This window comes from Malurus melanocephalus, unplaced genomic scaffold, assembly GCF_030028575.1.
Source record: "Malurus melanocephalus ecotype Western Australia unplaced genomic scaffold, MMel_1.1 scaffold_40, whole genome shotgun sequence".
NCBI classification, from domain to species: Eukaryota; Metazoa; Chordata; class Aves; order Passeriformes; family Maluridae; genus Malurus; species Malurus melanocephalus.
In genome coordinates this window covers 586,426-596,606 of record NW_026623272.1, presented here as the reverse complement: position 1 = coordinate 596,606, position 10,181 = coordinate 586,426, and the positions used below count along the sequence as shown (strand labels likewise).

Sequence of the window (10,181 nt, the reverse complement as noted above, 5' to 3'; positions counted from 1 at the left end):
TAAGATAAGAAAGTGTCAAGATAAGGATAACAATGCAGTAACTTTTTCCTTGCCATTTTCAAAGGGCAACTTAGAACAATGTACCCAACCATGTGGTATTTCCCCTAAAACCCAAATGACCATCAGACTAAAAAAAAACCCAGCAAGTAACATAAATTTTATAWAACAGGTGCTAGTCATGCAAGATAACATCATCACACATAGAAATCACAATGTCAATAGTGCCACAGCAGAGTGCAGTAAACCCCATTCCTCTTATCTGAGCTCTGGGAAGAGCCAAACAGAGCTGGAAGAAACAGCTGCAGCCCCTCGTCTGCACACCTGGAAGATTCTACCTCAAAGAGAAAGGTAATAGAATATTCAGACAAGGATTTCTTCTGGGATGTAATACCATAGTTCTGGAACCAGAGCAGACGTGTGTCAATTCAGTCAGGTTTAAACACAGAAAAACTTCCAAAACTGCAATTAATTCTCAAGAGTCCCTGTTGAGAGAAACAAAACAATAACAATGTGTCTCCCACAGACACACATTAGGCTTTAATTAACAAATCAAACTGGACTAGAGACTAGAGAGGAGGTTAAAAAATACTAGAACTTGAAATGTCACCATATTTTGAATTTGAACACAAAAAAAATCAGGAAAATCTCTTGGCAAGTTGTTTCACAGTTTTTCCAATCAACCCTAAGAAGCTGAGTAATACTTTTCAAGAGTTAGAAATGTCAGATCAAAGCTGTTTGGGGAAAAAGGGCCCTTTTTTCCCACAGTGAGGTTTTGCTACCCTGAGTAATAAAAAATGCAAGGGAATTTTCTGGTACTGCTGCACTGGTATTCAAAAAGCTGAGACAGATTTCTCAAACTGTGGGGGAAAAAAACCTCTTTGCAAGCAGAAGCTCTGCACAGAAAACAGCCTCACATATCCATTTTTTACTGATAGTGCAACAGAAGGCCTAGAGTAGAAACCAGCAGCCTAATGACAGTGGTCCTTGTCTGTGATGAGATGTAGTCTGGGACTAACACCTTTTATGACCGTGACCCCAGTCAGGAGAAAATGCATTTATAATGTYTGATTTAATAAGAGAGAAGTAAGTTTTGACCAGCCTTTCCTGTGAATTATAATGCAGAAGAACAAGTGCCTGGAAAGAAGGTTTAGAGGAGCAGACCATTAGCTAACTTTTGCATTCACTTTCTTCCAAACTGTGCTTCACCCCTCTTCTACATTTGTGCACAAACAGAACTGCCACCGCGGCATGTTTTTTCAGCCCTCTCATAACCAAGCAAGAGATTTTTAAAAACAAACATTCCCCTCCCCAGGCCAGCACTCTGAATTTCACAGCATGCCCRGTCACTGTGGAAGCCCCAGGTCCCAGAGTCACAGCATTACCTCAGCAGAGCAGTTTTCATTGAAATGAAAACCTGCGTATCAAGGAGCTTTAAAGTAGGGTCAGAGTTGGAAACCACGAAGGAAGCATGGAGTAGCAATGCAAAAAGCGTAACACAGAGGGAAACACAAGTGCACATTTTCCTAGAATGTGCTGCTTTGAAGCGTGACTTGTTACTTTGAGGTGGCAGCAGCACAGCTGCTGTGCTATCTTATCTACCATCCTATCAGCGACAACCCCCTTCCCACCCAGCCCGGCTACAGCAGCCAAGTGACACCGTCCTGYTTCCTTCCTGGGAGCTCAGCATCTCTTGACATTTTCTCTGACAGTCACCTTGGCAGTCTGGACACTGCTTTTCTACTTTTAGCTGCTTTTGATACTGTCTCTAATACACATCTGCCAAAAGGTTAAGGCAAAATGAGATCTCATGTATCAGCTCCTTTCAGTTTATGATTTCTTTAAAGCCTTTAGAGCCATTAAGAAGGATCACTGCCATTTTTCATTTCCCAAGTGGGARACAAGATGAAGCTCCAAGTGCTCACCAAGCACTTTAATTTCTCCCCATGGGATGCTCCCAGAAAGAACACACTCAGCAAGGGGTAGCAGAGGAGAAACTTGGGGCTCACCTACCCGTTCCTTTCTTGCCCCCACAATACACAAGGAAAAAAACATTTACAGGACATGAGTGGGTGATGCTCCCCACAGCAACTCATGCTGTGGTTCCCAGCTGGTTCTGGCAGCCAGCACTGCTTCAGGTTTGGTTTCTGCAGCAAAATGTTGGGATGTCCAGGCTCATTTAACCCCATCAGACTTTAAATGAATGAACACACTTGCTGAAACTGTTAGCAAGCAAATGCTTTGTTTCCAGAAGCACTGGCASCTCCAGGCCTGCTGCTCCTGAAGGGGTCTCTGAGTGTTGCATGTGCTCCTGGATCTGACCCTGTGAACCAGAGCGTTCAGGAGATCCACATTAACCCCTTTACAGTTCTGTTTGAATCATGTTTTCTCTTTGGCAAACAAATTAAGTTGATATTATTAAAATACTGCTCTAAAATACCATCAGATATACATGTATTTTTAGCGCTTTAAAATGCTTCCTGCTTTTTTTTTTTTTTGAAGCTCAGCTCCCCAGTGAGTTTGCACAAACCATTGCCAAGCGAGAGTCACAGCAGCTTGCACGTGGGCAAAAAATCTGGCCCCAAGCCCATGCCAGCTTCTCACCAGCTGGGGACAAAGAAGGGAGCTGCTGTTATCCTTCAGCTCACAGGGCACCTATGCAAGGCAGATGCAGCCTGGGCAGGAGGCTGCTAGCTGAGGTTGAGTGATGGAGACCCAAATCATGCCATGCTTTGCGTGGCAGAAAGCCCCTCGCGGACTCGGGAAACGCTGCTTCATCCTCTCTACATGTCCAAGCTCTCATTAGCAGCACCACGGGGGAAATCTGACAAGTCCCAGCTGGACCCACCAGCCTCAGCCACSAGCCATGCAGGGGCTTCAAGCCACYGCATTGCCTCCATCCCTGATGGTCCAGGGCTGTATACCCGGTCCGAGCCCTCGGGCAGCTCTGGAGCCGCCTGAACAGCGTGTTCCTGACAGCTGACTTATCTGACTTATCCTCACCTACACGAGAGACCAAGCGGCCGCGCTGGCTGGAGGCGTCGAGGCCCAACGAGCCCCGGCCGGGGCTCCCCCACAGCAGCCCCTGGGGCCRGCACCGGCTCGGGCACGCCGGGACAAACAGAAGGGATTGAAGGGAAGTGCGATGCCGCTGGCCATTCCGCGGGGTTGTCGGGATTACTTTCGCCTTCCCGTTTCCCCGCCCGCAGCGCGGGGCCGAGCGGAGCCGCCGGCGGGCCCGGAGAGAGGAGCGGGCGGCGCCGCGCTGGGGCGGAAGTGTCGGAGCCGAGGCCGGCGGTGAGGAGGTAAAGCCGCCCCAGGCCGGGGCTGCTGCGGGCTTGGGCCGGGGGAGCGGGACCGGGACCGGGGCTGGGCGGCYCCGACGGGACAGCGCAGAGCCGGGCTGGGCTGAGGGGGACAGTCGGGCTGAGGAGAAACCCGCGCTGAGGGGACAGTCGGGCTGAGGGGATACTCGGGGCGAGGGGACACCCGAGCTGAGGGGACACTCGCGCTGAGGGGACACCCGGGCCGAGGGGACACCCGGGCTGAGCGGACAGTCGGGCACCGAGGGGACACCCGGGCCGAGGGGACACCCGGGCTGAGCGGACAGTCGGGCACCGAGGGGACACCCGCGCTGAGGGGACAGTCGGGCTGAGGGGATACTCGGGGCGAGGGGACACCCGAGTTGAGGGGACACTCGCGCTGAGGGGACACCCGGGCAGCGGGAGCAGCCGCTGTCCCCACGGGCGGCACAGCGCGGCGGGACGGGGCTGGCGGCTGCTCCAGCGCTTTTCCCTTTGGGACAGCCCCCTCCCAGCGAGGCTGTGACGGGAACTGAGCAGCAGCGGCCTGACGCCTGCCAGAAGCCAGGGAAAAAGGCAACAGCCATGATCGCTAACGTGACTTACTGTCCGGGGCTGGCTTTTTAAAGCTCCCCACAGCGGTTTGACCGCCGAGCAGGGCCTGGGATGGGGTATCGCTCACTGGGCGGGACGACTGACCCGCTGGGTTAACAGTGCAGGGGCACAGGAACAAAGGGTGTAAACAARGCAAAGGGGTACCCCCGAGTCATAGAATCATGGAGTGGTTTGCGTTGGAAGGGACCTTTCCAAGGCTATCTAGACCAACTCTTCTCTGGTGACAGGGAGAAGTCAACTAGATCAGGTTGCTCAGAACCCCATCTAACCTGGCCTTGAATATTTTCAGGGATAGGGCATCCACCACCTCTCTGTGTAACCTGTGTCAATGCCTCACCACCCTCACTGTAAAAAATTTCTTCCTTATATCAAATCTAAATCTACCCTCTTTTACTTTGAAACCATTATCCCTTGTCCTGACTGTGTAGAGTGTCCTGCTACAAGGGCTCTGGGCCCTGAGGACAACCAGGGGATCAGGATCTTGAGGAAAACACTTCTGGCTGACGTAGGGCTTCGGTCCATGGGAATGTGCCAGAACCAGGACTGCTGGGTGCTCCCTGGAGCTCCTCAGYTATGCATCTCACACTTTGCCAGCTTGACTGGTCAGAGGCACAAGGATTGAAACTGCTTTAGGGTATCTTTGCACTGTAAAATGAATGGACTCCAACGGAAAATGAAAGCAAAGCTTCATTAGCCACTTTGGGATACATATCCCACTCTGCTGTGCTTTACAGAGTAATAGTAAACCCCTCAAAGGTTACATTTGCTTTAGCAATTCCTCTAAGAAAATCCACATAACTCTGTTATGCTTGTGCTGTAGCCCTCCCCTGGCATCGGGCCATTTCCCCTGTGGTCTCTCAGCTTGCCTGTGTGATTTTGTAGGGTGCTGAAGATGGCAGGCAGCTCGGCTCCTTGGATTGGCAGTGCTTATCTCTTCCTCCAGTCAAAGTGCAAGACCATCACTCTGCCGTCCCTCTACGAGAGCTCCCAGAAGACTTTTGTGTTCAAGGCCCTGAAGATGGCATTAGCAGGTACCCATCCTCTCTGCTATCTTGGTGTGCAATGCCACGCCTTTCTTTAATCTCACACTCATCGGTAAGAAAAGCTCATGCTCACACTGTTTAGGAAAGAGGATAAAGTGCAGCAAGCTCAGCAGAGGTTCACCAAGATGGYTGGGGGATGGAGCACTTGTYATGTGAGGRGWGGCTGAGGGAGTGGACCTGTTGAGCCTGGGGAAGATTTCAGGGCACCTACCAGCAGCCTGCTGATACCTGTGGAGAGGGAGAGATGGAAACACATGGTGGTAGTGCATGGGGAATGAGAGGCACCAGGCACAAACTCAAAGGAGAGGTAGACACCAGATTAAAGGAGAAACATTTTCCCCATTAAGACAGTCAGGTAGTTGCTCAGAGTGACTGTGTATTCTCCATCCTTAAGGGCTTTCAAAATGGGACTGGATAAAGCCCTGAGCAACTTGCTCTGACCTCTGAGCTGACCCTGCTTTGCATGAGAGCYGGACACTGCCTGGGCTTCCTTCCAACTTGAACTAACCTATGAATTATCCAATTTTATGAATGTTGGTTTAAACCCATTTATGTAAGAGGGGAGAAGATTGCAATTGCTATGAAAGATTTAATTGCTGTCTTTRTAACACCACAGAAACATGATTTCTGCTTTGATAAGGTGGTTTTAAATTAAGTAATAAGTAGTATAAATTAATTTCTGATGTAAACAGGCACACTTACATTAGCTTGAGGTTTGTGTAACCCTATTTAAGTCAAAAAAGGACTTGGGATGCAAATGGCCATGAAAGTAAGTATTTCTCTATCCACCCTTGCACGAAGCACACTGCAAGATGATAGTAACTTGAAGAGTTTATCACACCTACCTAGAATGACTCTCATGGTGTTCTTTACCTGTCACACAGATGAGTCTATATTGTTTAATTTGGTTCTCTAACTATTCTGCAGTTTCTTCTGGAAAATCATGCCATGTCAGATAATTTTTCCAACACAGACCTGCTTGACTTGCAGCTTGATCAAGATATGGGAAACAGGAAGCCTAATGCAATTGTCCAATTAGGCTTGATTTATGGCTGCCTTGTGGTGCTGGAATGTGAATCTGCTCACACATTTAAAGGAAAGTTCAATAAATGCAATCCTACCATGCTTATTCAGACCTGAAAAAGGCTTGAAATCTGAAGCTGTCTGAGGTTTCACACAGAAATGCATGCAAAGTCTCATCTTTTGAGGCAGCTTTACAGCTGTTATTTGTAAAGATTTCCATGTCTGTAAAGCTTTCCCTCCTCAGGCCTCTTGCCCTGTTACAGAAATTTTGTTTAATAAGCACTCRTGAAAAGCAAAGTGTGAGGGAAGTGATAAAAAGACATTCTTAGTCATCCACAGTGAATTATGCCTTTTCTAGGGGCYTAAGCCCATGTGACAGTTACACATCTGGTCCAAACTGGAACACATGCAACCAGGACTCACTAAACATGTAAAGCCATTGTTAGATGCTGTACTTCTAAATGCCAGGCCACTTGTCCTRCTTAATGTAGAGCCTTGCCTTGGGATTGTTCTCCATGCCATGACATGTGGTTTAGAAATACCTAAGGTAGTGCCAATGTGAGCTGGTGCCTCCATACAGCCCTGTGCAATGAAAGCCCAAGAGGTTCAGTCAGGTCTGGAAGCACTACAGCAGCCTCCCATGGGCTTCTGCTGCAAAAAGAGACAAAACACATACTTTGAAATGTCATCATCAGCATCTCCCGGTGGAGACAAGGACAATGAGCACAGCTAATAAAAACYAAATTTTGCCAGGAGAAAGAAGAATGAAGTCCTGGCAATTTCTGTTTCCACATCGTTTGGATGTAGTGTGTAGTGCTCCTCCTACAGTAATGTTAGAGTGTACATCCCTGGCTTCTCCTGCCTTAGATTTTACCATTAATTAATTCTCTGTGTAAAAGAGTTTAACTAGTCAAGGCCCAATCTCAAGCAGCTTAATCCCTAGGGCTGGATCTGTCATTTGCCATTTGTGAGATGTGTTAATGGCTCAGTGAGACAGAAGTTACCTCAAGGCATGGGCTGGAGAAGAAACACTGGGTCTCCTTCCAGGACCTTCATCACTGGATAAAACTGCAGTCAGAAGGAATGAAGGCTGACTTGAGCACTGAGCTGAACTAAGCTTTCATTTCTAAAACTTTGCAGTGCTACCAGTTTAGCATAACCATGTCTGYCCTGGAAATGGAACCCCAAATTTAAAACTTCCCCTAATAAACAGTGTTGTACTTACCTGGGATGTAGTTCCATACACCTTCAGTTGGACACCATACTTCATAGAGATCAGTGGTGTCAGGGCAGCATAAACTTAATCCTTCCCTCTTGGTTTTACATACAGGTTTTCCATCCCAGAGGACTTTACCACAAAGAGAATTCAAAAGCTGCTCCATTGTAGGCTTGTTGTGGATGGGAGTGGGTCTGGGTGGGCTGTCTCATGCCTGGATTGTGACTGTGCTCACTTCTCCCTGCCAGACTCCACCGGCAGCGAGAATGGTGTGCACATGCTCAAAGTGCACTGCAGCCACCCACACCTGATAGTCCAGCTCAAGTTCTGCAAGCAGGAGAACTGTCGCCGGTTCCTGCGGAGTTACCGGGAAGGAGCACTCCAGAAATCCCTCCAGAGTCGCCTCCAGCTCTACTTGGCCACGACCAYGGTGCCTCTTGAAGTGGAGCTGAAGGCTGGCAGTGAGCACCTTGACAAGATTCTGAAAGATGAGGATCATTGTCTGGAGTGCATATACAGAGAAAAGGTGCGTGGGAGAGGAAGGGACACTGGGCAGCAATGGGGAGTGGTGGCACAGGGCTTGTAAGGTGGGTGCAGATCTTGTTCTGATGCAGCATATTGGGTTAACAAACTTCTGCGTCCATCAGCCCTTGACTCTAAGGTGGAGAAATAGCTCCGCCCTTCCTCAGAAAGAAGCTGTGCCCTTCTCTGGAAGGGCAGTAGAGTTACCTAAAGCAGCCTACAAAGATGCTACAACTCACTGTGGCTTTTGTGTGTAATAACTAGTGTGACTGTCATCTCCACTAGGACAAGGAATTCTAGACAGTGCAGCTGAGGGCACAAATGTGCCTCAATATAGCTGTGAGGCAGGCAGGGGACAGCAGTTTCGTGTGAAACCATTACTGCTCTGCATCTCCCTCCCCCACCTCACACACCACCTYCTCCAAGAGTAGCAAAGGTAACTACACCTGGAAATGAGCAATGGAAGTGAGGGCAAACACTGCACATCACACCAGCTTGTGTCGCAGTGGGGACACAGCATCTGCTGCCAGCAAGAGTAGGCTGTCCTTTGRAAGGCAAAGTCTCTTTCTTTCTCATCTGACATCTGGCTTATTGCACACTTTGGCATTGGCACTCTAATCCTGCTTGCAAGAACAGTGAGATCTTGTAATCTCACTGCAAGGTACTTGACATGATTAAACTTGCAGCCTTCTTCCCCTCCTCTTTTTTTTTTTTTCTGGAACTTTAGCTCTGGTTCCCTTAAATGGTCCTGAGAAATAGGCACTCACTATCTACTCAGGATTATTAGGCACAAGAGCATGTTTTGCTAGGTTGCTTTTCTGCAAGCGCACAGAATGAAACTCAGACCTTTCATGCCCAGACCAAACAACATGTGATATCCCATACCCTGTGAACTTTGGCTTGCTGCTCCYTCCCTTTGCTGAACTAGCTGATTGGACAAAAGAAATGGGCTTATTCTGAGTTCCCCAAAAGTGCCTCAGTCTGACCCTGCCTAACAGTGCAACAGAGGCAGAAAGATGGYACTGGGGCACAGCTATCAGCAGCTGAGAGCAGGGCTGGGTACCTGCTCTATKGGAGCTGAACCAGTGTTTAGCTCTGAGTCACAGCACTGCCAGGTGTGACTCTTCCCAKGTGCTTTGTTTTCTTTACTCCTTTTCTCATTACCTGCTTTTTGGAGGTTAGACCAGTTTTCACTTGGCCAATGAGAAAAACTGGCTTGGCAAGGACCCAGCGAACAGCAAACCTTAGGGAATAGAGAGGCAGAGAGAGACAGAAGGTGATTAACAGGAGCTGCCTGCTTTGGTGGCCATGAGCTGTTGGATCAGGTCACCTTGTTCTGTGGGTCTGACCCTCATATGGAGTTGGGAGAAGCCGCTGCTGCTTGCAGTGCACCCTATTTCTAGYTGAGGGCTGCTGGAAATGAACTAGCAGCAGTGGGCTTGCAGCAGTTTTGTGCAACATATAAACACTATTGCTGCAGGTGAGAAACCCACGAGGGGGAGACTGCCTATTTCATATCCCATTACAGACTCAAATCCACATATTTCCAACCAGAGCTCCATTTGACCATCTCATCTGCCTGGTTGACGGTTCATGCTACATGTCATTGCTCCTCTCTTGACACCAGCATCTACAGCTTTGCAAGGTGGTGGCCCTGGCAGAGTCACTGATGCTGTTTGCATTCCAGCCTGACCGCCTGCCAGATGAGGAGATCACGGAGCTGGAGGAARGCCTCAAGAGCCTGAAGCTTCACCAGAGCACCAACAACGTGGCTGTAAAAGACTGCTCATCTCTAAAGTGCTTATCTCTGCCTTATCCTCCTCAAGGCAGCTCCCTTCCCCCACAAGTCACATTCATCTTTCAGGGACAACAGTTTGGTGAGTAGCTAGAACTGACCAAGAGCCCTTAGTCTGCCTCACAGTCCATGAGGAAAGTTATCATGACTGTAAATGGGGATCTACCTCAGATAAACACGGCTTTCTCAGCATCCCATAAGGAAGGAGTTACAGTAGTCCTAAGATATTGCCATGGTGCTTCAGATCAGGCCTCAAACTGTTGTCTTTTTTGAGGTGACACAGAACCAGATGYTTCAGAGTTTATGTCCCTTCCAGGTTCCTTACATTTTAAAATTAATACTGAAAGGAAGAATATAGAATATTTTTCTCTTCTTCCATGTGATTTGGTTGAGGTGAGTTAATAGTGTAGGTTGGATCAGACTGGGGAGGTTACTGTGGACACCCTCAGCCCTGCTTTCAGATAGGACTGGTTCRTCCAGGCTCCCTCATTTGGGAGCTGGCTTTGGGGTCTGTCCCTACAGAGAGCTTTCAGCCAGTCTACATASCAATATCAGCCTGAGACAAGCTAGATAATTTCTGAGCTTACTTAAGCCATGTACATTCTCCAATGCTAAACAGCTGAGGAGAGAGCTTCTGTCAGTGTTTCAGTATTTTGAGGATGCTTAGG

At 48.6% G+C, this 10,181-nt stretch overlaps 1 protein-coding gene across 1 annotated transcript in view; it reads left to right on the top strand.

Annotated features, from left to right (window-relative positions):
* The first annotated feature begins 2,995 nt into the window (after positions 1–2,995).
* The window catches only part of TRADD (TNFRSF1A associated via death domain), an 8,253-nt gene continuing 1,067 nt past the window's right edge, over positions 2,996–10,181 (top strand). Inside the window, exons 1-4 of the mRNA XM_057364574.1 lie at positions 2,996–3,302; positions 4,797–4,945; positions 7,445–7,722; positions 9,406–9,595. Of these exons, the coding sequence (XP_057220557.1) occupies positions 4,807–4,945; positions 7,445–7,722; positions 9,406–9,595 (607 nt within the window). The 5' untranslated portion in view covers positions 2,996–3,302; positions 4,797–4,806. The remainder of the gene's footprint in view (positions 3,303–4,796; positions 4,946–7,444; positions 7,723–9,405; positions 9,596–10,181) is intronic.